Source organism: Oryza glaberrima, chromosome 12 (genome assembly GCF_000147395.1).
Source record: "Oryza glaberrima chromosome 12, OglaRS2, whole genome shotgun sequence".
In the NCBI taxonomy this organism is placed as follows: Eukaryota; Viridiplantae; Streptophyta; class Magnoliopsida; order Poales; family Poaceae; genus Oryza; species Oryza glaberrima.
Genome location: NC_068337.1, coordinates 19,062,305 through 19,086,586, shown reverse-complemented (window position 1 = coordinate 19,086,586; position 24,282 = coordinate 19,062,305). Strand labels below are relative to the sequence as shown.

General features: G+C 40.8%; 5 protein-coding genes and 1 non-coding gene across 7 annotated transcripts; 3 read left to right on the top strand and 3 right to left on the bottom strand.

Annotated features, from left to right (window-relative positions):
• The first annotated feature begins 11 nt into the window (after positions 1-11).
• On the top strand, positions 12-4,268 carry LOC127757176 (uncharacterized). The gene is made up of 8 exons (XM_052282625.1): positions 12-1,212; positions 2,110-2,171; positions 2,269-2,505; positions 2,590-2,754; positions 2,833-2,882; positions 2,963-3,095; positions 3,562-3,599; positions 3,911-4,268. Exons 1-8 carry the CDS (start codon positions 1,125-1,127, stop codon positions 4,005-4,007), a joined length of 870 nt encoding a protein of 289 aa, XP_052138585.1. The 5' UTR covers positions 12-1,124; the 3' UTR covers positions 4,008-4,268.
• Positions 541-612, bottom strand: TRNAP-AGG (transfer RNA proline (anticodon AGG)). The gene has a single exon. It is a non-coding gene; the product is annotated as a tRNA-Pro (tRNA).
• A 145-nt stretch (positions 4,269-4,413) lies between the features above and the next one.
• On the bottom strand, positions 4,414-9,366 carry LOC127757175 (phenylalanine--tRNA ligase, chloroplastic/mitochondrial). The gene is made up of 10 exons (XM_052282623.1): positions 9,085-9,366; positions 8,381-8,574; positions 7,985-8,191; positions 7,795-7,912; positions 7,626-7,702; positions 7,335-7,514; positions 6,672-6,716; positions 5,615-5,719; positions 4,800-4,913; positions 4,414-4,721 (listed from the first exon to the last, which is right to left on the bottom strand). The coding sequence occupies exons 1-10, from the start codon at positions 9,338-9,340 to the stop codon at positions 4,671-4,673; spliced, it is 1,347 nt and encodes a 448-aa protein (XP_052138583.1). The 5' UTR covers positions 9,341-9,366; the 3' UTR covers positions 4,414-4,670.
• Positions 9,367-11,181: 1,815 nt separating this feature from the next.
• Positions 11,182-14,101, top strand: LOC127757177 (DNA-directed RNA polymerase I subunit rpa43-like). The gene is made up of 6 exons (XM_052282626.1): positions 11,182-11,376; positions 11,796-11,947; positions 12,170-12,279; positions 12,552-12,637; positions 13,121-13,231; positions 13,330-14,101. The coding sequence occupies exons 1-6, from the start codon at positions 11,267-11,269 to the stop codon at positions 13,463-13,465; spliced, it is 705 nt and encodes a 234-aa protein (XP_052138586.1). The 5' UTR covers positions 11,182-11,266; the 3' UTR covers positions 13,466-14,101.
• A 1,251-nt stretch (positions 14,102-15,352) lies between these two features.
• Positions 15,353-19,787, top strand: LOC127757172 (VIN3-like protein 1). Its single transcript, XM_052282615.1, has 4 exons — positions 15,353-15,577; positions 16,992-17,637; positions 18,077-18,387; positions 18,485-19,787. The coding sequence occupies exons 1-4, from the start codon at positions 15,526-15,528 to the stop codon at positions 19,597-19,599; spliced, it is 2,124 nt and encodes a 707-aa protein (XP_052138575.1). The 5' UTR covers positions 15,353-15,525; the 3' UTR covers positions 19,600-19,787.
• A 188-nt stretch (positions 19,788-19,975) lies between these two features.
• Positions 19,976-23,437, bottom strand: LOC127757174 (rho GTPase-activating protein 2). 2 transcript variants are annotated; one of them, XM_052282622.1, is made up of 6 exons: positions 22,758-22,925; positions 21,788-21,853; positions 21,554-21,674; positions 21,340-21,459; positions 20,942-21,172; positions 19,976-20,822 (listed from the first exon to the last, which is right to left on the bottom strand). In XM_052282622.1, exons 1-6 carry the CDS (start codon positions 22,880-22,882, stop codon positions 20,325-20,327), a joined length of 1,161 nt encoding a protein of 386 aa, XP_052138582.1. In that variant the 5' UTR covers positions 22,883-22,925; the 3' UTR covers positions 19,976-20,324. The 2 variants fall into 2 exon arrangements, with proteins under 2 accessions (XP_052138582.1, XP_052138581.1); XM_052282621.1 differs by lacking the exon at positions 21,788-21,853 and having other exon boundaries at positions 22,758-23,437.
• Between the last annotated feature and the right edge of the window lie 845 nt (positions 23,438-24,282).

Below are 24,282 nucleotides of genomic sequence, written 5' to 3'. Positions count from 1 at the left end.
AGAACAAAGTTTGCTGCCTTCCATGTTAGCCTGTTTTGGTTCGCAGGAATAAAATATACCTTTTTTTCCCTAAAGAATATACCATGCCAGATGGCTACAGGGACAACCAAACCAGGGATTTGAACAACAGCAATAACAAAAAAAAAAAGGAAAAAAGAGAAAGAAGAGAAAGAAGAAGAAGCAGCAGCAGAAGAGGAGAGGGAAAAAAAAGCAATAGTTCTGGAAAAAAATTGAAGACAGAAAAAAGATAAGAGGAAGAAGGAAAAAAACGAACAGAAAAAAAGATAGAGGAAGAAACAAAAATAAAAGCAGAAAAAAGGGAGAGGAAAATGTAATGAAAAAAAAGAGCAATAATTCCGGACAAAAACTGAAAACAGAAAAAAGATAAGGGAAGAAGTGAAAAAAAAGGAAAAAGGATAGAGGAAGATAAAAAAGAAAAACAGAAAAATGGGAGAGAAAAACGCAATGAAAACAGAAAAAGACGAGAGGAAAGCGCAAGTGAAGAACGAAAAACAAGATTAAAAAAAACTAAAAGTAATAGGGGCATTCCGAGAATTGAACTCGGGACCTCTCGCACCCTAAGCGAGAATCATACCACTAGACCAAATGCCCTTCGATGTCAACATCGTAGAACAAAATTTATTTTCCTTTACAAAACGCATCGAATAATTCACTACCGCATCGCCATCGACGCAATCTCCCACAGGAAAAGAGAAGGGTGTGCGTGAATATCCCGCTCCGGGTTCGTTTCCTCGCATTCTCCACGCGAATAGGAGCAGAATTTGCCACCGCAATCTTCTTCTCCTTCTTCTTCTTCTCACCTTTTTCTGTTCTTGAATCCCAGTTTCTTGCTCCTCTGAATCTTCGATCTTTGATTCCTTCCTTCTCCTCCAATCCTTTGCTTCTTGGACTAAGATTATCCCGTCCAATCTTTTTTTTCTTCTTTTCTTCGCTTCTTGAAACTATCTCTCGCGTCGATCGATTCCTCCTCCCTCATTCCCTGCCTCGCGTGGTCGAGAGCTAAGAAAACAAAATTCTCCTCTTTTTTTTTTTCTACTTTCTCGCCGATCTTTTTTTCCTTCCAGGGCGAATTGATTGAATTCCATCCGAGATCAGGAAGAGGAATGCAGCCGGGGCACGGCGGCGCGCTGTACCACTTCGGCACCAGCGGCGCCGCCGTCGCCGCCGCCACCGCCGTCACGCACCCGCTCGGTCAGTCTCAGTCAGCCCCCACCTACTTTCTCTTTGCACGCTACTCCTAGTTGTTCTTGTGTTAGGTTGGGGATGGAAATGGGGAAACCCTAGGAGGAGGAGGAGATGTGGAGCATTGGAGCTTAATTAGCTAGGTTTTTTATGCCATGTTTAATCAGCTCTTGGAAGTGTGAGGTATAGTAGTAGTAGTGTGGGATTGGGGAATGGGAGCAAGGAGATTGGCTTGCAAAATTGGGGTGCTGATGATTCAGGTTTAGTTTCATCCATCAGATGTAAGCGATGTTAATTTGTGGAGTAGATTGTGTGGAGTGAACCAGGAAAAAAGAAGAACTGGTTTTGGTTGGTTTTGGGGTGGTATAGTAATCTTATTCCAACTGAAACAAGGTGAAATGAGTACTGGAGAAAGGATGGATGTAATTTAGTGTGAAATATTGAGTGTTCCCGTGCAATTTTCTTGGCAAGTTGATGCTTATCGCACTGAAGGAATTGTGCTCTTGATTCAGATTCTAATTTCCAACCAAGTGAGCTTCCAATGTTCAAACACATTTCATAGCTTGTTGCTTTTTTGAGAGAAAAAAATGATGAATGAAGAATGTGACAGACCGGTTTCATCTACTATACCGAGTAACTGTCATGCATCACAGACAAAAGTGGTACAAATGTTGAGTTAAAGTAAGTTATAATATTAACTAAAATGGAAGAGAGGTAGAGAACACACAAGCAAATTCGTTATTCATCTTGCAGAACCACGGACATATTTCTGAATTAAATCGAGGCAATTTGCTTATAACTGCGCCGATGCTGATAATATAGCAAAGAAATGGTTTTTCTTCTTTGCATATATTTGTTTCTCTGGGACATAAGTAACTCCTTATATATCATTTTTTTTTTCTGCAGATGTTATCAAAGTTAGGCTCCAAATGCAGCTTGCTGGGCAAAGAGGAAACTTAGTTGGAATGGTACTCAGTCTCACACTACATAATCCTATATATAACGTTTGCTATGCTAAATTTATTTCCAACTATGTTAATACTATGAAACACTGCAACCTGTCAGGGGACAATATTTACACAAATGGTACAAGTGGAAGGGCCTCGATCACTCTACCTGGGACTGGCACCAGCATTGACTAGATCTGTCATCTACGGTGGCCTTCGATTAGGGTTATATGAGCCCTGCAAATATGTCTGCAATTATGCATTTGGATCAACAAACTTCGCTTTTAAGTTTGCATCTGGAGTAATTGCGGGCGCCCTAGCAACTGCGTTGACAAATCCAACAGAGGTTTTGAAGGTATGCTATTGAGGTATGTACTTCATTAGAAAAAACTCCATGACTTGTTATATGAACTTGATATGGATTAAACACATTGTATAGGTGAGATCGCAAATGAGTCCAAGCAGAACCAGTACAATCGGGGTGCTTAAGAAAATCGTAGCAGAGGAAGGGGTCAAAGCACTTTGGAAAGGAGTTGGCCCAGCAATGGCAAGGGCGGGCTGCCTCACGGCATCACAGATGGCTACTTATGATGAGGCTAAGCAGGTATGCACCGTTCTGGTACGTCTTCTGCCAGCCGTTTAAATAGCTCTGCTTATGTTTTTTCTCCTCTATTTGCTTTAGGCATTGCTGAAGTGGACGCCACTTGAAGAAGGTCCCCAATTACATCTCATGTACTGTGAATTCTTTTCCTGCATTTCCATGACTATCCTTCAATGAAATAAATTGACAGCTATTTTCTGTCTGATCAAAGGTCGAGTTGCGTAGCGGGAACAGCTAGTACTCTTGTGACTGCACCTATAGACATGATCAAAACAAGGTTAATGTTGCAGCGTGAGTGCAAAGGTGCCAGAGTATACAGGAATGGCTTCCATTGTGGTTATCAGGTATTCGTCCTGATCTTATGTTTCTGTTGTGAAATTAGGAACTGTTAGCAAACTTTGCCCTCACCCAAAATAAGGAACTGCTAGCAAAATGCTAAAATTCATCACTAAAAGCAGCATCAGATTGAGATACTACCTCTGTTTCCAAATATATGACGTTGATTAGTTCAATTTTGAACTAACCCACATCAAACAAAAGAAATGGAGAGATATTAGTTAGCAGGGGCGCAATAGAAGAGGTGGTTGCTACAAATTGTCGGATGATGTGCAGTGCATATGCTGTGAATAATTTATGTTTGAAATGAAGGATAAAAAGTTTCATCATATGCCCATTTCCTTTAATTATAGATCTAAAACACCTAATTAAATCTTCAACTTTGGTTTATGTGACCTTTTTTTAATCCGTCAGCTAATGTATTTCATACACATTCGATGTTCTTCTGATATCTCAGCCTTTCTTGGTTTACAGGTTGTGGTGACAGAGGGTGTAACGTCGCTTTATAAAGGGTGGGTTCCCCGCATAGCATGCTAATAATTTTTTAATCAATTTAAGCTTAGAAAGGATAAATCCATGGTAGCTTTATTCGCATACTTATAGAAAATTTTGCAGATTATCAGTGGCATCTCTTTATTCATTACTACCCAAATCTCTGTTTATGTATGCATATCCATCGATTTAAAGCTTTGGAGCATTAAAAGTTAGAAATTTAAAGTTCTGTTTGTCAATACATACATGTTATACATGAATTAATCATCCCCACTAATCATATAGTATGTTCTTTTACCAATATTTCCTGACAAGTTCTCTCATTTTTCAGTGGGTTTGCCACCTTTGCAAGATTAGGTCCTCAGACAGCAATCACCTTCGTTGTGTGTGAGAAGCTTCGTGAACTCGCAGGAATGACTGCTATTTAGTACTAGTACTCCATGACTAGGAAGATGCAGACCAATAGATGTTTAGTCGGAGGGCATTTTTTTTTTCCCTTTAATTCAAGGCATTATTTTCCGCATTCATTATCAGAAAAATTCATCGATGGGGATTCCATCTGAACTTTTAACTCCTCTCAGAATTTTTGTTCTTGCAATTCAATGATGTAATTCTATTTGTTACAAAAGTTTAGTTACACACTTTCTTGTCAAATAACAATTATTTGACATACAAGGTATATGGAGAAAGCAGACATGATAATTTCAGTTAGTTTAATACATGAAATTGTTCTGAATAAATCTTCCAAAACTCTTGTATGTTCAATCTCCTGTCTGAAGTCTGAACATGAACATACTGTCATACAGATTCTAAATCTGCTCAAATAAAGAAAAATAAGAGCTGCAAAATGGCTGTTTGTTTTGTTTTTCTGTATATTAGTTTGATTCAAAATTGAGCACCGTCTTATTATCGTTACAGTCATGGCGTGCGGATGATGCTAAATTGCTTAGAAACTTTGATCTCAGCAGATTACAAGGATCATCAGGAAACTGATAAAATTTTCTCCATATATCAACACACTTTTGAATGAATGTACAGACGAAAATGGTCAAACAATCAATGTCTGGTCGAACACGTGAACTAGCTCTATTTCATCTCAACTCAACTTTCAGTTTATTTTGCACCTCTTCTCTGACATTCCACTGCAACCAAATTGTAGACATGTTCAGTATAAAAACCAAGGAATATCATCTAAAATCATAGATGTCGTCGAATGTAACCTGCATGTCGTTGATCTCCTCATCGGTAAGTGAACGTTCCATTGACCTATAGGCTATCCTGTAGCAATGGCTCGTCATTCCTTTCTTGTTGGTGAAATTGTCAATTAGTTTTACCTGCAAACGAACAACACTTTAGCCTGATAAAATTATGACGAGCACAATAAATTCCAGTGTATCATCATACTGGTAATGTTAGACGCACAAAGTTAGGCACCTAGATTCATCAGTTAGATGCTAATATTATGACGAGCATCATAATGAGCTAAAGGCGCATAATATTAGCAATAGAAATATAAATAACACAAAATTATCAGCTTGTTAAGACCAGCAGATATACAGCCTCATCTTTTCGCTTATGCTTATGTTTATCAGCCAAAATTTGCATTTTCAACCATAAATTTGAAGTTGACCTTATCTTTTCACTTATGATTATGCTTATCAGCCAAAATTTGAATTTTCAACCTTAAATTTGAAGTTGATTTTGGGGTTTTTTCATCAAGGATTATTTTTCAGACTTTGCTTTTAGATCGCTAAGAATACGTATATAAAAGTTTTATTCACAAATTATTTTTCGTTTGCAAATATGTCATTTCGCTTATTCCCCGAATAAACAAATACTTCACCAAATCAGGAGCCTTAATACCTTAGTGTTAATGCTATTGTTTGAAGTACAGTACCACTTATTATTGCAAATACAATGTACAGTAGGCAAGAAGTGAGGGATCATACAATGAAACAAACTTGAAATGACTAAATTAAAGTCAAGTGTCGCAAGTTAAATGTATAGCTATGTACCAAATTTACTGGGCGCATACCTCCTCTACAAGATCTCCAGCAATTCCTCTGACAACCTCACATAAATTGTTCTCTGTAAACTCTTCATTGATCCAAAAACTCATATCCTTGTAGCAAGGTGGAAACTGTAGAACAGCAGAAAAAGGAAAAGGGAAAAAAGTCAGAGGGCAATTTATATACAAAAATAAACATGTAAAAAATTATTGGTGGATATGCTTGATGCAACTTCATAAAATGTAAACATATATTTATGGTAACTGATGTTAACCAATCTAGCCATCCACAGGAACTAGATGCGTTACAACTCAACATTACAGATGTATTTTACAGGTCATACATTTCTAGTATTGAACCATTGAAGGGAACAGGTCATTATGTAGCAATGAAATGATTAAGAGAGAGAAACAACTTAGGTGGCAGATAGCATCCTCTAAACATAATCACTAATTCCAGCAGCTAACAGCTAACAGGCAAAAGATTGATAACCTGCTGGAATTACTGACAATAAGTGTTAGATACTATCTCTCTCTTCCTAAGAGAACTTGTGCTCTTTCTAATCTTCTCTTTTGGTTATTACTTTTTCTACATGGCATGTATATTGGATACGATCCTCAAAGATTCAATATAAGCAATATAAAACATGCTGAAATTTATTTCTAATGTTGGTTATGTTGAGGTGTAGTTGGAGTAGAGCTCCAGGAGCCCATGGAGGGTTGGGGTGTTACAAATGCAAATCATAATGTACAAGATTTCATATTTGAATGCCTCATTATTAACTACATTTCTCTGCTAGATTTTCCAAATAATGTAGGGCACACTTTTTCAGGACATTTTTTTGGTTTAATCAAGCACAGAAAAAAAATGGTTTAATCTGTTCCAGTGAACATGCTTTCTTTCATATTCAAAGGAGTCCAGCCCAATAGGAGCTGTTATCTCCAGTATTATAGTTATTTAAATATGTAGCCTTTTCCAAAGCAGATGAAGAACCACTTGCCATATCAAACAGAACTATTCTACAAAAGATTATGTATAGGTAATAAATTACACATAAGGTAAAGGAAAGTTGTGATTACATACCTTTGAGAATGGCTTAAACTTGACACCAAGTTTGCCTTCTGAAAACTGAAAGATAATAATATGCACATTTTAGCCATAAAATTGTATAACAATACTCACATCTTAGCCATAAAGTTATAAGAGTAAATGCAATGAAGGCAGGACAGACTTGCCAATCCCAAGTTAGGTCAACAAAGCTATGAATTACTAACTAGATCCTGTAACAAATATTGCTGCAGACACTTAAAAATAGGGGTGATTCAGACACTGAAAAGTTCACCCTACCGGCCCATCCCCTATATGCCACTGATGTCAATATGTCATAATAAGTGGTATACAAGAAGTTGGTTCTTAAAAATATGATAAATTAAGTAATTAACTAAAGAAGGTATTTAAATTGTTGAGCATAGGGTAAAACAAAAACCATCATTTATTACTAGTGAACTATATCAGGACAAAAGAACATATATTTCACCAAATCATTCTAAGAAAGATTCCAAGGCCACAGAACCTTAATGTCAGCAACAGGTTTACACATCATTGCAAGAAAGATGGAAGGTCATAGTAGTCAACTTGATATAAACAATTTTTCGCAGATACATTCATGATTTTGCATTCTTTACTGAATCTAAACTAGCGCAGAATAGATTACCCAAATAGATGGATAACTAATAGTAGCAATACCTGGGATGTGAATCGCTTATCATTTGACCAAAAGAGTCGAATATCTGGAATATCAAACAGGACCATTGCTAAGCGCTCCAAACCTAGTCCAAAGGCCCATGCCACATTATCTGTCCTGCCGTTGTTTTTCAAAATTTCCTGCTCAGTGACTCCACATCCCAGAACTTCCAACCAATCATCCTGCAAAGGTGAGAGAGTTCTTCAAACAACAATCATGCCAACATAAGTTGTGCAACAAGCTTTACTTGGCATCAGGCCATAAAGAATAGGTAGATCCACTTGTATAGCGACCTGAAAATATATCTCGAGTTCAAAGGACGGGTTAGTGAATGGGAAGTATGTGTCAACCCATCGCATTTCCACAGCACCTGCACACATGTTTCTTTATATTTAAACCAATGCATATATATTTGATAAATTTCTTTGGTGACAAAGACAGAACTAACTATAACTAGTTTACCAAAGAGATGTTTTGCCAAGCCTTCCAGTGTTTTCTTGAGGTCTGCAGCTGCATATGCTGTCCCATCCATGCCAGAATCTGACCATTCATCTGGAGAGAAGACACGGAAGCCCTCCATCTGCATGTACAAAAAATCATCAACACAAACCTTTCTTTGGAAACATTTCAAGTGATATGGCTTTACATTTACCTGATGGAAGCAAGGATAGTGAGTTGAATCAATAGAATCCCTACGATAAACATCCCCAGTTACAAGGAAATGTGTGTGTCCATCCCTTAGCAGCTCTGCTTGATGAGCGCTGGTATGACACCGCAAGACAGTTTGAGCATCAACATAGTATGTGTCATTGTAACTCCGACTCACATGATCAGCAGGGACCAGGACATCATCAAAATTCTGCAGCAAGCATGACCTTGGGGTCAGCAATAATCATATGGTTCAAAGTACACTGTTACACAAGGTGTGCGAGAATCTGAAAAAAAAGAAAAACAAGCGCACAAAGCGAAATTCACTAGCCCAGTGGAAATCAGCACAAAAGGGAAGGAATAAGCAGTTGAACACATCAGGCCAACTGCTAACTCATACCTGCTTGATAGAAACAAGAGGGCAGAGGTCATCGAACTTGTTAAAGTTCCCAGAGAAATTCTTGTCAAAGTAGTTGTAAATAGTGTTCTTCAGAATCCCTAGAGGGTGATTATCCCTCCTGTGCAGCTGCAGGCCAATCTTTGAGTAGATCGTGTCCGGAACGTTGTTTGTTGGGTCCTCCTCCTTCACGACATCTACAATTGCCATAAAAATGAGTCACTTCAAAAAAAGAAAAAAAAAATCAGCAGCAGTTAACTTCACACACATCGTAGCTCAATTCCCACCAGAGTTTCGACAGTTTTGACATATTCAATTCAGGCCATATAATGTGATGCTTTGAACGATGCAGCTAAAGTACCGCCAAGATCAAGAAGCTACCTGCCCATAAACTCAAAACCATTCTGGGATTTGGACCATCATAAGGATAGCAATTCACGCACGCACGAGCTACAGGTGCCTTGATTCCCGGACGCGACGACAATAGTAAACCCCCCACTAAAACCACACTGATCTTGAGCAATGCACACGCTACAGATACCAAGCTTCACGGACGCAGCGACTACGCAAACCCACCACACTATCTTCAGCAAATGCGTTCAGCACGAGCGTACTACCCAACTAAAATCTACACCGCCGAGTGACAATTCACAATTCGCTGTCCCAAGATCCCCGCCATTTATGCCGGTATCCAGGCGATGACTCACCCTCCCGCGCGATCTTGACGCCGCCCACCTCCACGGCGGCCGCGGCCGCGGCAACGGCAGCCGAGGTCCGGAGAGGCCTCGCCCGGAGCAGCGCCTGCGGCGGGGTCGGCGGAAGGAAGCGGGGGAGCGGGAGGCGAGGAGGAGGAGGGCGCGCGAGGTTGGAGGAGGGGGAGAAGCGCGCGGCGGAGGGCGTGGCCATGGCGCGGGCGCGAGCGCGGAGGAGGCGGGAGGAGGCGCTCCGGATAAGCGAGCGCATGGCTGCGGGGGGGTTTGGGGGGTGGGGGCTCGTCGGGGAGTGAAACCGTGAAAGCGAAAGGAGGGCGATGAGACGAGATGACGGTGGAGGAGAGAGAGGGGGTTAAGAGGAGAAATCTAGTTTAGCCAAAGAGATGTTAAGATGATTTGAAATGAACTGAAAAAGAACACCCATATATCTCACAAAAATTTAGGAATGTTTTAGAAGGATAATTCAATAATAAAACTATACATTTAAAAGAGATTAAATTACACCTTAGATCTTTTTTCTTATCTACGTTTCATTATAGACCTGATGCTAACAAATAATTTCACTTAAAGTGGATAGATATTCTTACTAAATCTTTCGTATTAGACTAGTGACTCATATGTCAGTTGCTAACTAAAGTCTTTCCTCTCATCTTATTCTCTCCCACTAACACCTTACCTAAGGAGGCCAAGCTCATAGACTGAACTCGAGCTATAGATCGAAAGGCATGGGTCAAGGGGTTGGTCGCCATTTGCGGAGGAGAGGAACTTACTAACCCCTTCCCTGAAACCTTTAGCGCTTCGACATCGACCATGTTCGAGCTTGCCAACCCCTTCCTTGAGACCTTCGGTGCCTTAGCATGTTGGCGCCCACGCTATCGTTACCATTCCACCGGAAACCGCCACTGCTGAAGCTAAGCATATTAAGAAGTAAAGTTCGATGGACAAGCTTTGTGCTGGTTCCATGCCTCTACATCCACTGTGCTCAAGTTAACGATCTAACATCCTATCTCTATTTGGATAAGAGAGGATAAGAGTTCATTGGCGAGAGGCGAGGAGATCGTCAATGTGTCATGTTTGCTCCGGAGGATGGATGAACAAGACACAACCAAAATGCAAAAAAGTTGATGACAAAACATGGTTTAAAGTGAAAAGGAGTGCTAATGCCTAATCCAACATAAAACTTAAATAATAAAATATAATTGGGAGTAAAATTCACCGAACAACAATGCTAAAGAACAAACAACTAGGACTAAAAACTATGTATCTAGCATAGATTTTTTCGACCAAACATAACTTTTGAGCACTAGCATTACTATCTCAAACTTGATTGCTTAAAAATGAACTTATTTCGAGATAAATGAGAGGTTGAAAAAAACAAACTTATTTTGTAAAAGAGGAAGTAATAGGTTAGATATGAAGTATTAAAGTAACTTTATTGCTAAATATTGCATCCATTCCAAAATATAAGCACTTATGCACAATAATTCAAAATATATCTATGCATCTCTCTGTCTAGATATATTTCGAAAAATATGTAATTTTTTATATGTAAATATAATTATATTTTTGAATGGAGGGGACACACGACAGTATGATTTTCACGGTAAATATAGTCTTGCACCTTAAAAGGACTTATATGGGAACAAACATACATTTAAGATGTAAAACTTTGAGCATAGGCTGCGTAACTCAACTGAATAGGATTCTGGTGATGGAACTAACATATCCGTGTTTAAGTCTAGACTTGGCACAAACGATCGTATTTATGGCTAATTATTATTTCAGTGGTAGACGATTTAACTCTCGACAACGATACATCTACGATAACTTCGTGAATCTCAAAATATGCTGGCATGTGTTTACCATGTTTTGAAAATAATGAAAAGATTTGAGATTTGAGAACATTCAATATTTGCCATTTCGTTGAATTTTTTGTATCGATCTCACTCTCTCTCTCTCAGTAGCAACAACAACAGCCCACTAGGAAAAAAAAGAAACTGGGCCTAGCAGAGGCTGTCAGATCGGCCTGTGGGCTGCCCATAGTATACCCACTACCACGCACGTGCTCCCCGGTTGCTACGGCGCGCGCGGTTTTCCTTCTCTCTCCCAACGCTCGAGTCCGGCCGCCGCCTAGGGTTTAGGGTTTTGCGCCGCCGCCGCCGCCGCCGCCGCCGGGATGGAGGCGCTCCGGGAGGCGGAGGCCGAGCTGACGGTGTACGTGCACCCCTCCAACGCCGCCGACGTCCGCCGCGCCGTCTCCCGCCAGCTCAGCACCACCCTCTTCTCGTGAGTCCCCGCCCCTCCCTCTCCCCATCTCCTCCCATCCCTCTGGCCTCGCGTGAGCTAGTGAAGAGTTCGACTCGGCCGTATATGTCGCTAGATCGGGTGAGAATCTTCGATTAGAGGAGACAGATTGCGTGGCTTCCTGTTGCTCATGAGTTGTGTAGTTTGGAGCTGAATCGAATCGATTTGCGGTCCGCATTCTGCTGCTAGTGATGTGAGGAAGCAGTTTGATGCAGCTAAACTAGACTAGAAGTTTCAGGGAGATGGTGTACTGGGTTATGGAAGATGTACACCCTCAAACCATGCTTCTTGTGCTCTCAAGCTATTGCAAGATTCAATCTTATTGTTTTCCTTTCTTTGTTTTGGGAGTTTTGGTATATGTATGTGAGCCATTTGGGTGACTTGGTAGAAATCCTACACAGGTATGAAGATCGCTTTGAAGGCGTTTTGCTAGCTCATGAGGTTGTTGTGAATGGTGATCGAGCGAAGATTTTGAATGGTTTGGTACCATATTTCGGTGTACCGGTCCATGCGAATCTGCTGCTCTATTCTCCCCAACCAGACATGATCCTTGGTAAGTTGGATTGTTGGTGGAATCCATCATCCCTGCCGAATAGCATTTCTCTTGTCAGTTCATATAATCATGTTATACTAATTATATGAAATTGCAGCATCTTGAAGAGATCAATGTTGTTTGTATTGTTTTGTAATATCTTTGAGACCGTTACATTTCTATTAGCTGAAAATATGGTAAAAATTCAAACCATTCTGATGTTTAAATGTTTTCTAACTTTAGAAGGGAAGGTTGAACTGCTTGGGAAGGAATCAATTCATGCCATTGTGCTAGGGGTTTTCTCAGCCGCCATCATGGCAGATGATATTAATGAGAAGTTCAAGTTCAAAAGAGTAAGACCAGCTTTTCTCTTAACAAGGAGGGGGGATAAACTTCTGATTAATTGATAGGGAAAAGCTATTCATGTTATCCTGTACAAAGAAATTGTTTTTTTTTATGGATACAAAGAAATGGTTGAGACTGTAAACATTAGTGGTTTGGTGGCTAGCAAACTTTTTCTTTCCTGTATAAATCTGAATGAACATCACTTATATTTCAAATTGAACAATCTTTTTCTTTCCTGTTCAAATATGTTTAATCATATTTGATATCCTCTTTTATTTAGAAAGGAGATGGAGGAAAATTCATAAGCCGGTCGGACAGACATCATGTGATTAGAAAGGGAAGCATGATACGGTTTTCTGTAAAAAGGTATAGGCTTATACAATCCCTTTTTGTCAGATTCAAATTGATAGAATATTTTCATATATATGTATTTTGCCTATGTTAGTTGTATTAACTGTATATTGCTCATATACATGTGTACTGTTCTGGCATATCAATATGTTCCCCCTATTGCACTGATGAGGGATTTAGGGGTACCCCAAAACCAGCAATTGTGTCTGAATTAGTACAACCTGAAATGATGGGTGTCAGGTGTAGTTGATAATATGGATAAGGTTCTGTATTCCTGGAATGCATGCCACCGCGTATTGAGATATCTAGTGAGCACAGAGCAATAGCTTTTTTAGCTTCTTGATTAATGTATTGGAGGTGACCTGAAGCACATTCCTGGGATACATTAAGATGTAGGGAGTAAATAAGAATTGCTGTGGTTGGACATAGTTAATGTGACTGTCCACATTCTGGATCACATAAATTAATCATGTCCATTCTTCTGATTTTCAATTGTAGGGTGGATACAGAAATGAATTGTCACATAACTGGATCTTTGCTCCCACCACATACTGGATCCATGCCTTGGCTATCAACTCATGATGCTGAATATGCATCAGAAATCAGCAGGTACTACCTTCTTCCATGTTACTTGTCAAACTATATTTTATCCCACTCAACATTTTCAAGCTTTTGAGTAATACATGTGCTGCTAAAAAAAAATCCAGTGGTACAAGGAGACCAAGCAATGTTGGGATTAAAATTAAGAATGAACAAGATCACAAAACATCGGACAATGAAGATAGCGTCATAAATTCGGAACGGCCACACAAAAAGTCCCGAAAGAGGGCTTTGGAAGAATGATGCCATTCTAAAGTTTACAAGAACTTCATTGAAATGCAAAGTTTTTGCTCTTAGTTTGGTGCATAGTAAGCTACAATGAAGAGCACTGGCTTGTTTTGGGGACATGCAATTGCTCGTGCTGCCTGGGGATACTCACTGGAGAGAAGACGACGCCGATGCTCCATTTCAGTAGGTAGTTCTTTTGCCTGGTTGGTTCAGAAGCTATGATCCCCAACTGTAATCGACCAGATAAAAGTTGTCATTTTTTTGCCAACAGATGAATTCATGATGTAGTGTTTACACCAGCAAAGAACATCCTGATTCCTGATTCCTGATTTCTGATGTACAAAACAATGATAAGTGCAAGAAAACTTGGGTACTACTACATCACAAGTCTGTTCATTTGGCAAATCCAAAGTCTTCAAGCAGAAAATATGCTCGTGCACGTTGCACCATTTGACATGGTAACGGCACTAAGCAAAGTCAACTTGAGCCTGATTCAACCATGAGGTTGACTATACGTGTATTCACTATCCAGGTCAACTTCTACGTGCTTTTCTGTTTTTTTTTTGTTTGTTTCGTTTCTTCAGGCAAGGCAGAACAGTCTGAAGTTCTGGAAGAGGCAGAATGGTAAAAGCAACAATTATTTTTGTATATGTGTTCTTAACGATCTAAAAGCAAATGCTGAAAAATAAACTTCGATGAAAAATTCCCAAATCAACTTCAAATTTAAAGTTAAAAATTTAAATTTTGGCTCATAAGTATAAGTGAGGTTGTAAGTTGGCTACGGTCATTCGTACCAGCAACTCATCAATGTTGTGGGATCTTGCCTTGGTCAACATAATGTGCTACTCCCCCTACTTTTAAATTTTAAATGACTTTTATCGGAACTGTTTACCTTTGAGCTTTAACCACTCATTTATTTTTTTTATAAAAATATGAATACTTAAAATTGTCGGATCAAACAAGAAACAACTATATTGCATCTTAAACACAAGCACGGAGCTTTCAGGCATCGCAGTCTAACCATTTGAGAGTTATTTCAAAACGGAGGAGTATATGATTTTGGTGCTTTTAGGTCCACCACTGGTTACTATCGAAGAAGCTTCATATAAACATTACATATAAATTCCTTATTGACTTTAGAACACGGAGAAATTGGAAAGCAAGTAGGTACATCTTTTGTTGAGACGATTACTTCCACACGTAGTATCAACGGTGAAAAATTTTCCATGGAAAATATAGGACATTTAGTTTGTTCACTTTCAACCTTGCTAAAATTTGATATTGCTAAATTTTGATAGGATAACAAACTAAACACACTTAAAGCATTACAACCTACCTTACCAAGTTTTGACCGTTCTATAAGCCTCCTCTATTAAAACTCTAATAAAATTTGACAAAGACATCAAACCAAACAAAAACCAATTCTACCAGAACTTGTAATAATGCTAAAATATGTTAAAGTTTGGTAAGAAAACAATATGTTAAAATTCTGCCATTTATGTTAACTGTGATTTTGCTAAAATTTGTTAAAAATAAATTAATATGATTTTTTAAAGCAACTTTCGTATATAAAATTTTTTAGAAAAAAGATCTTTTATCACTCTATCCATCAAAAAAAACAGATATCCTAGAAACGGATGTGACATCAGGTTGTCTTTTTTTTTCAAGGATGGAGGGAGTAGTTTCTAAAGCGGGTGCTCGGAAAATGAGAATGATGAGTCGGGAACTCTTTCAAAAAAACGCAGCCAGTAAGTGCACAAGCCGTTGCCATCCCCGTGGAACGGGCTGGGCCGCGTGGGCCAAAGCATCGGCCCGGCCCGGCCCAGACCAGCCCGGCCCATCCACCCACTTGATCTCGTCGCTCTCTCAGCCTTCGCCGCCGCACCACCAAAAAAAGCGTTCTTTCCTTCTTTTCATTGCAAAAGGAGTAAAAGCCGCAGCAGCAGAAAAACCCCTTCTTGCCCCCGCCCTCCGCCGCCGCCGCCGCCGAGGAGCCGGCCGTCCGCCGTCTCCCTCTCGCCCGTGGGCGTCAGACGGCGGCGGAGGCGGCCCCCCCTCCTTCTGCTGCTGCTGGGATGGCCTCGAGCGCCGGAGGGGACCCGCCGCCGCCGGGGCTCTTCGCTGCTGGTGAGACCCTAAGCTACTAAAGCTTGCTGCTTCGATTCTTTCTTATTATTCTAATTATTATTATTATTCTGCTCCATCCATCCATCCGAGATCCATGGATCGATCCAGTTCTTCTTCTTCCTCCTCCTCCTCTTATTCCCCATGCGATGCGATGGCAACAGCTAGCCTGTGTCCTTATTATAGGTAGTAGTACTAGTATTTCTGCTTTCTTGGGAGCTGTTGCGCTGCTGAAAATGATAAATCTTTTCAGCCAAGGGCGCTTTACACTTGATTTGATCTTTTTTTTTTTGGGGGGGGGGGGGGGGGGAAGCGTGTAAACACATTGATGTACAATTCATTCTAGGTTGGTAGGTTAATGGTTGGGTTGGAGTCAAATTTGTGGAATCCTTTTTGATTCCAACAGTATGAACTCATATCCAGTTGGTCGATCGTGGTACTTACAAGGGTTGCGCAGATAGATATAGGTGTGCAAGGATATAGCGCTTTGTAGGTGAATACACCGGCGGCATATTAGTTTCTGATTGTAGTGGAAATCGGCGAATCTTGCCTCAAAGAAGAAAGCATCATTGGAGTTAGAGTGCAAAAGACTATTGGGGGTTGAGCAGCTGAGTCATGCAATAATGTCTTGGGGTATCATATTGTGGAATATGTATGCATCTTTGGATGAGACTATTGGTTCGTTGGAGCATCATCAAGCATTCAAGCTACTGCATTTCCCTTTCTTGATGGGGTCATGTAGAGAACTATTCCCTCATGGCCTAAATTCTGTCTGATTAACAGTACTTGTTTAACTTGGGGCCACTTTGGATTGATGCCAAAATGTGCCATGCCAATTTTTTTGGTAGTTTGAATAGTAAATATGATGGTTTGGTTTGAAGCCAAATGGATGGTAATGCCCATCCTTAATTTGGTATAATTCTAGAACTTTCTTCACTATAATAGTAAATATGATGGTTTGGTTTGGCCTTCTGAGGTTAACTTTTGCACGTATGTTAAGTGGACAACTAACGGTTAATTATCAGAAAGGCATGGAAGATATATCACTACTAGAAATCTCCATGTTCCCTACCATTTAATTGTTTCCCTACTACTGGCTCCCAATTGGTATCAATCCAAACACATTATTTAAAATTCTACCCTACCAAATTATTGGTAGTGCCAAAACATGCCTAGGTTTTGGCACTACCAATATTTTGGTATGGCACTAAACCAAACAAGCCTTTGGTTTTGTGTGCAAATGATAGGCTTTCGAAGTACTTAGTGCTTTCTTAAATGTGTGATGGTTTCCTTGTGTGGCTACAATCTGAACCTGAACTATGTTCTTGTTGATGATTACTATGTTCTTGTTGATGATTCAGGTTGTTCATGTCCATACTAATGAACCTTTTTGTGTTTTTGTCTCTTGCCATGCCAGCCTTACACGCTTGTAGTGGTGCAAGCGCACTTGAAGAACATATACATGCTGATGATAGCAACACCATTTCAGATAATACCCTGGAACAGTTGGGTTTTCTAGACCAAGAGTCAAATGATGCAAGCGTTAACACAGAAAAGATACAATCAAGCACACCAAAATGCAAATCAGTGGAAGACATACCAATAGCACCAGCTGCAAAGAGATGTAAGAACATGGATTCCAAGAAACTTGTCCCAAACAGCAATAACAATTCATGTCTCACTGGTAGCCAGGCTCCCAGAAAGCTTCCCAGAAAGGGGGACTACCCTGTTCAACTATGTCGGAATGAAACATTTCAGGATACAAAGCCTCCCAGCACTTGGATATGTAAAAATGCGGCCTGCAAAGCTGTGTTGACCGCTGACAATACATTCTGTAAGCGGTGCTCATGCTGTATTTGTCATCTTTTCGATGACAACAAAGATCCTAGCCTTTGGCTGGTCTGCTCATCGGAAACTGGTGACAGGGATTGCTGTGAGTCATCGTGCCACATTGAATGCGCACTCCAGCATCAGAAGGTAGGATGCGTCGATCTTGGTCAATCTATGCAGCTCGATGGTAATTATTGCTGTGCTGCATGCGGAAAGGTTATTGGAATACTTGGGTGAGTGGTTCTGCATCTAGCTATCTACCTTAATATCCTAATTTTCTTTATGTAAATATTCCTAGGCACACTTGCTTTAAGCATTCATGCTACGTGATGGCTTATGCCTAGAGAATTGTTGATTTTATCAGTTGATGCTAGATTTTTTAAAACATTAATCCTCTCATTAGATAGCTGATCCTAAACCCATGTGGTTAATTTATTTTGCGTTTCATTACTTTGTTTGGGTATTCCTCAATATTTGCAAACCTCTTTGTACTCTAAATATCCAAGTTGAAGCATACATCAGAAAGACATGATAGTTATTTAAAGCACCATGATGTGTTTTAATGGTTAACTAACAGCAACAATAGAGTTATGTTATGTTGAATACTCATACATGTGTATTTTTTCCATCTGTATTGGTTAATTTAAGGTTCTTTTGAATTATTTGATGTAGGTTCTGGAAAAGGCAGCTGATGGTTGCTAAAGATGCTCGGCGTGTTGATATCCTTTGTTCCCGCATTTACTTGAGCCATAGACTATTGGATGGCACAACGCGTTTTAAAGAATTTCATAAGATTGTAGAGGATGCAAAAGCAAAGCTGGAAACTGAGGTTGGCCCCCTTGATGGTACATCTTCAAAGATGGCCCGTGGCATTGTTGGCCGGCTGCCTGTTGCTGCTGATGTGCAGAAACTTTGCTCTTTAGCAATTGATATGGCAGATGCGTGGCTGAAGTCAAACTGTAAAGCAGAAACAAAACAAATTGGTAATGATTTCAAACTTTTTTAATGTAATTTTTTTACCTATATCTGGTGAATGCAACATGGAATTAATAGTTGTGTTAATATTTTTCCATGGTGCAGATACACTTCCTGCTGCCTGCAGATTTAGATTTGAAGATATTACAACTTCATCATTAGTTGTGGTACTGAAAGAAGCTGCTTCTTCACAGTATCATGCTATCAAAGGCTATAAACTCTGGTATTGGAATAGCAGAGAACAGCCTTCCACTAGGGTGCCTGCAATTTTCCCCAAAGACCAAAGAAGGATACTGGTTTCCAATTTGCAGCCTTGCACGGAGTATGCTTTCCGGATCATTTCATTTACTGAGTATGGTGATCTGGGCCACTCTGAATGCAAGTGTTTTACCAAGAGCGTGGAAATCATTCACAAGAACATGGAACATGGTGCAGAAGGTTGCTCATCTACTGCCAAGCGGGACAGCAAGAGTCGAAATGGCTGGTCATCAGGCTTCCAGGTGCACCAGCTGGGTAAAGTCCTGAGGAAAGCTTGGGCTGAGGAGAATGGTTGCCCCAGTGAGGCCTGCAAAGATGAGATTGAAGATTCCTGCTGTCAAAGTGATTCAGCTTTACACGATAAGGATCAAGCTGCACATGTTGTTTCCCACGAGCTTGATCTTAATGAATCCTCAGTCCCTGACCTAAACGCTGAGGTGGTGATGCCTACAGAGAGCTTCCGGAACGAGAATATATGTAGTCCAGGAAAGAATGGATTGAGAAAGTCGAATGGTTCCAGTGATTCTGATATTTGTGCTGAGGGGCTTGTTGGAGAGGCACCGGCCATGGAATCCCGATCACAAAGTCGTAAACAGACATCAGATTTAGAGCAGGAAACTTATTTAGAGCAGGAAACTGGTGCTGATGATAGCACTTTGCTCATCAGCCCACCCAAGCACTTCTCCCGTAGGTTAGGTCAGTTAGATGATAACTACGAATACTGCGTCAAGGTTATACGGTGGTTGGAATGTTCTGGACACATCGAAAAGGACTTTAGGATGAAATTTCTAACTTGGTTTAGCTTGAGATCGACGGAGCAGGAACGGAGGGTTGTGATCACTTTTATCCGCACCCTTGCTGATGATCCCAGTAGCTTGGCAGGACAGCTCCTGGATTCCTTCGAAGAAATTGTATCCAGTAAGAAGCCGAGAACTGGTTTCTGCAGTAAGTTATGGCACTAATCCAGCCAGGTGAAAGCCGAAATCGCTATCGTATATTCTTGCAAGGGGAAAAGTTGACGGGGCCACAATTTTCCGCTTTGCTGAAATACTACTTTTAACTACTGATAAATGTATATGTAGTTTAGTTTTGATGCTGTGCTTGGCGCCCAGCCAGCCATTACCCATGATGATATATTGGAACTTGAATGTCTGTATCTGGTTTACTGGGAAATGAATACCCTTATCATAGTTAAAAATCATTATCTTCCTTCCATTATAACAAGAAAAATGTCTGAGATGAAGTTCTTAGTAGAGCACAGTCGCCAGCTGAGTCTAGACATTCTCATTTTGAACCTGGCACTGCAAATTATGCATTTGGTAATGCTCGTGTTCAGATTTTCCATATGAATTCTAGTAGTCCTAGTACTTGCTGATACATATTATTTGTACGGGAAAATTTGGTTTGTTACAACTTACAACAATTTAAATCATCACTTGGAGATTCAAGACATTGATGCAGATATGCAACAAACAACATTCCCAGATCGCACGAAACTACGCTTAGGCATAGTAACATTGACATACACGCTAATTGTCACCCACATCCAAGGATAAAAAGATCAGCTAAGTTTACATGATGCACTACAGTCAACAACCATTGGGCACTACACTCAACCATATGTTGAGAAAACAATCTAGCACAGTAAATCATGAGATCTAGAAGCTCAAAAAACACATGAACTTCATCATTGCAAAGACCCTGCACCTTCTTCCTTCTGTGTGTTCCCTGCTGCTTTGGCTTCAACTTTCAGCTCAGCTTGAACATCCTTCACAGCCATGATCTCTGAACTTATTTCGTGCTGCTTTTTCGCGCTCTCCTCTCGTTTATCCGCTTCGAGATCGTGTTCGAGCTGTCTCAAGAACCCTTCTTCGACGTCGCTCAGAGGATCGACGCCTTCTTGCTCGCTGTCGAAGCAGGTGTTGTACCTCACCAGAAAATCCACCTGTCGACCAGACCTGCTGATCTCGCTATGCATATCACTCATTTCACAGCTTCTGTCCATGTCTCTCTCACTGCCATAGTACTCAGCATCGTTTTGCTGACTGGATGAAGCTGGAGATGAGTATGGAGTGTAATCTCCGCTAGCTGCATCGTCACGCTCTCGAAGTGTCCTCAAGATCAATGTCTTGAGGAAGTTCATGACTTGGACAGCATGCATTAGGGCTGTCAAAGGATCTGACATCTAGCATAGAACCCAAAAACAAAAGAGCAAACCTCAGTCAGGTTCTTTTGTAGGGAAAGTACTGAAGAATCACCTACGTATCACCTGATCCCCTGCAAAATTACAGAAATGGAGATTACCTGAGTCATGTTGGGGGCAAACACCATGGCTATGTTCCTAGCATTCATCTTGTTCAGCTCCTCCTCTTCGACAACGTCAGCCATCAGTTCAACAGCCCAATTGAGGAGCGCTGCCTGAGTCGGGCGCAATAGCGTCACGAGCTCTAGGAATTCTTCTTCAGAATTGCACTGTAGCACTTGTTCAGGGGAGAGACTATCAAGCACACCTTCTGGAAGTTCCCTGAACCATGCCTGGACAAACACATAGAGGAGGTTTCAGTTCTTTTCTTTTGCAAAACCAGCATAGAATTGCCATGCAACTTTTCGGGAGCAGAGAGTACATGATAAAATATTGCCTGAGAGAAATATGGTTACATGAACATGATTTTCCCAGAGTTTTGATAGGAGGATAATTGTACCTTAATCAGGCTTGCCAAACAGTGAACATCAATGTCCTCAGGGACAACTCCTTTGTTCAGCTGGTCCCTCACATGCTCCTCTTGGTCATTTTCCGGGTTTATGCGAAAGATTCCTTCAGCCTGAAAAGGCAAAACTCAGAATGCGCCGCAAATCCATAACTGTAAATGCATATCAAACAGAGTCAAAGGAACAAGTGAACTTGTGATGCCTGACCTTTAGGCCTCCCTGAGCATACAACCTCTCCTGCATGTGCAGCAGTATAGTGGGGACTGAGTTTCCCTTCCCATCGTAGGTGCACTGCATCGATTCAGCCGAGACACCAAAAACACTAGCACTGCAGTTGAAAGAGAACTAATTTAAGCATCTTTAGTCATAATTCATCAAATCGATCCAGTTCAAACATCAAAAGAATCCGTTCAGATTTCCATTCGGTTTCGTTACAATTACATTTTACTACTTGGTTGGATATCATTGGGTAGGTTGCAAGTTCCAGTGGCCTTAATAAGATAAATCCTGCAAAGATGTAGCAAAGTTGCAAACAATGATAAATGTCCTGGAAAAAAAGATTAGGTACAAATGTACTACAATCAGCTAGTACTCCAGTAAGTCAAGCATCCTATTGCACTCTCATAAGCGTTATCTTATCCCGTTAATAAATCCTACATTTATTGAGCTTCTTGTGCAATCTGTACTTCTATTTGAACGCCTTTTCTTCAAAGCAAAGATATCAATGACGCCAAAGTCAGTTCAGTTCAACAACCGAATTGAAACGGATTGAAAGTTTGAAACTCCATCCGCATTTCCAGATCTACCTCTTTAATGCCCAATTCTGCTTAATCTTTTAGAACTCACAATAGCAAGAACTGAAAAAAGTGTTAAAATTTGATGTAGAAGTGCTACCATGAATCACCATCGAATTTTTCTGAACAGTGGAGAGTCCACAAAGAGCAAGAACTGATTTTTTTTTTTTTGAAATTTGAGGCAAACATGCTAGTTCATTTATGGCAATTCACCACGAATCACCATCGATTTTTGCTCAACAATGAAGAATCCACAAGACAAGAGCAGGAACCGAAAAAAGGTCTAAAATCCGAGAGAAAAAGATGCTAGATTTTTATTGCAATCTACCTGGTATCCCCAAGGAGAAGCCTTAAATTCTGAGGTAAAAATGCTACTCCGGTTCATTTATGGCAATTTACAATGAATCACCATCGATTTTGTTTTTCTGAACAGTGAAGAGTCCACAACCACAAGAGCAGGAACTGAAAAAGAAGTTCTAAAATCTGAGAAAAAAACTGCTACTAGTAGATTTTATATTGCAGTTTGCTGAGAAATCCCCAAGGGATTCAAAAGGAGAAGCTTGGAACTCAACCATGGAGATCAGGAGATGTAATGGTGGGTGGGGGATTTGGTTTACCTAGCGCTGGGGACGCGGCATGGCATCTCGACCTCGAACTCGACGGGGAGGCCGAGGAAGCCATGGAAGCGGTCGAAGGTGACGTGCGCCACGTGGCGCACGTCCGTCGGCCACCCGATCTCCATCTCCCCCACCTCCGCCGCCGCGTCCCCCTCCTCCGCCTCCGCCTCACCCTCCTCCCCCCACCCGCCGCCGCCCTCCCGCTCCACCCTGCACGCCACCACCGACCTCCTCACCGCCGCGAGCAGCACCTCCAGCACCGACAGCTGCTGCCTCTCCCTCTCCCTCTCCTCCTCCCCGCTTCCCCTCTTCTTCCCCACCCCTCCTCCTCCTCCGCCGCCCTTGCATCCCGACGGCGACACCACCACCACCCCCGTCATCTCCTCCTCAAACTCACAGAACAACCAATCTCGCGGACATGGAGGTCTCCGATTCTTGGACGCACTTCGAAATCGAAACAACTTGAGAAAAAAAATCTCGAACGAACTCAAGAAATCGGGGCCAAATCTCACGGATCGAAGCTTCTCTCCCTCTCTCTCTCTCGCTCTCTCTCTCTCTCTCTCTCTCTCTCTCTCTCTCTCTCTTCGCTTCTCGGGAGGTGGAGATACGAAATCCTTCTCTCTCTCTCTCTCTCCACCAATCAATGGCGTTTCTCTTCTTGGAGCGAGCAGAGCTGATGAGCTGAGAGAGAGCGGCATTAATGAGGGGGGAGAGGAGGGGAGGAAAAGGACCTGAATGTAAATATTTTTGAAAGGGAAGGGGGTGGATCGGAAAAGTGTTCTCAGGATTCAAACTCTGACCCGACCGCGCCCTTTTGGCCGCAGCAGAAACTGAAAAGCGTATGACTGCGGCAGTCTGAGTTTTTTTTTTTTTTTTTTTTTTTTTTGCCTTTTACCCTCCCTTTGTGCCTTTTTTTTTATGTCACCAACAAAAACTTTTGAAAATTTTTGTACTTTCGTGTTTCTAAATGCAAATTCTTCGCCTAGCATATGTGTTGGGAACTTGCAATGGAGGTGCTTGTATCTCGATTTGAGATGGAAATACTGTTAGAGCAAGTTTAATAGTATAGCCAACTACTAGCTACAAATCATCTATAGCCAATTCATACAAGTCCCACCTATTATACACACATTACGTCTTGGAGTCCGTGCTGCAGCTGACTATAAATCTGTAGCCCGCTGCTTTTCTCTCTCTTCATTTATCTCTTTAAAATATGTTTATAGCTGGCTTATAGCCTGCTATTGTACATGCTCTTATGAATTGTTTATTTGATTAGCATGATAAAATATTTTTTTAAAAAAAATTCACATATACTATGTAAAATAGAATTTTTTTTTAGAAATTGTTTCTTAGAAACATGGAACAAATAATCCATGGAAAACATATTGAAAAAAAAAATCTAATATCACTACGGTTTGAAATTTGAATATTGGATTATCGGAGGATAGCACCATAATAAAGATGGAGAAAATTTTCCATTTGTTATTTTTGGATGGAAAATCTGAATATTGGAGAATAATCTTAA

What these genes read in the sequence shown, in the direction of transcription:
- LOC127757175 (XM_052282623.1), bottom strand. Translation starts at nt 9,340, where the DNA reads ATGCGCTCGCTTATCCGGAGCGCCTCCTCCCGCCTCCTCCGCGCTCGC. An exon ending in AACTCGAGATATATTTTCAG is followed by an intron (nt 7,515 to 7,625) that starts GTCGCTATACAA and finishes TCACCTTTGCAG; the next exon opens with GATGATTGGTTGGAAGTTCT. An exon ending in ATAAGCGATTCACATCCCAG is followed by an intron (nt 6,717 to 7,334) that starts GTATTGCTACTA and finishes ATTATCTTTCAG; the next exon opens with TTTTCAGAAGGCAAACTTGG.
- LOC127757177 (XM_052282626.1), top strand. Translation starts at nt 11,267, where the DNA reads ATGGAGGCGCTCCGGGAGGCGGAGGCCGAGCTGACGGTGTACGTGCAC. An exon ending in CCAACCAGACATGATCCTTG is followed by an intron (nt 11,948 to 12,169) that starts GTAAGTTGGATT and finishes TTCTAACTTTAG; the next exon opens with AAGGGAAGGTTGAACTGCTT. An exon ending in AGAAGTTCAAGTTCAAAAGA is followed by an intron (nt 12,280 to 12,551) that starts GTAAGACCAGCT and finishes TCTTTTATTTAG; the next exon opens with AAAGGAGATGGAGGAAAATT.
- LOC127757172 (XM_052282615.1), top strand. Translation starts at nt 15,526, where the DNA reads ATGGCCTCGAGCGCCGGAGGGGACCCGCCGCCGCCGGGGCTCTTCGCT. An exon ending in GCCGGGGCTCTTCGCTGCTG is followed by an intron (nt 15,578 to 16,991) that starts GTGAGACCCTAA and finishes TTGCCATGCCAG; the next exon opens with CCTTACACGCTTGTAGTGGT. An exon ending in AGCAGAAACAAAACAAATTG is followed by an intron (nt 18,388 to 18,484) that starts GTAATGATTTCA and finishes TCCATGGTGCAG; the next exon opens with ATACACTTCCTGCTGCCTGC.
- LOC127757176 (XM_052282625.1), top strand. Translation starts at nt 1,125, where the DNA reads ATGCAGCCGGGGCACGGCGGCGCGCTGTACCACTTCGGCACCAGCGGC. An exon ending in GCTTCCATTGTGGTTATCAG is followed by an intron (nt 3,096 to 3,561) that starts GTATTCGTCCTG and finishes CTTGGTTTACAG; the next exon opens with GTTGTGGTGACAGAGGGTGT. An exon ending in GTAACGTCGCTTTATAAAGG is followed by an intron (nt 3,600 to 3,910) that starts GTGGGTTCCCCG and finishes CTCATTTTTCAG; the next exon opens with TGGGTTTGCCACCTTTGCAA.
- LOC127757174 (XM_052282621.1), bottom strand. Translation starts at nt 23,137, where the DNA reads ATGACGGGGGTGGTGGTGGTGTCGCCGTCGGGATGCAAGGGCGGCGGA. An exon ending in TGCCGCGTCCCCAGCGCTAG is followed by an intron (nt 21,675 to 22,757) that starts GTAAACCAAATC and finishes TTTCAACTGCAG; the next exon opens with TGCTAGTGTTTTTGGTGTCT. An exon ending in ATGCTCAGGGAGGCCTAAAG is followed by an intron (nt 21,460 to 21,553) that starts GTCAGGCATCAC and finishes TTGCCTTTTCAG; the next exon opens with GCTGAAGGAATCTTTCGCAT.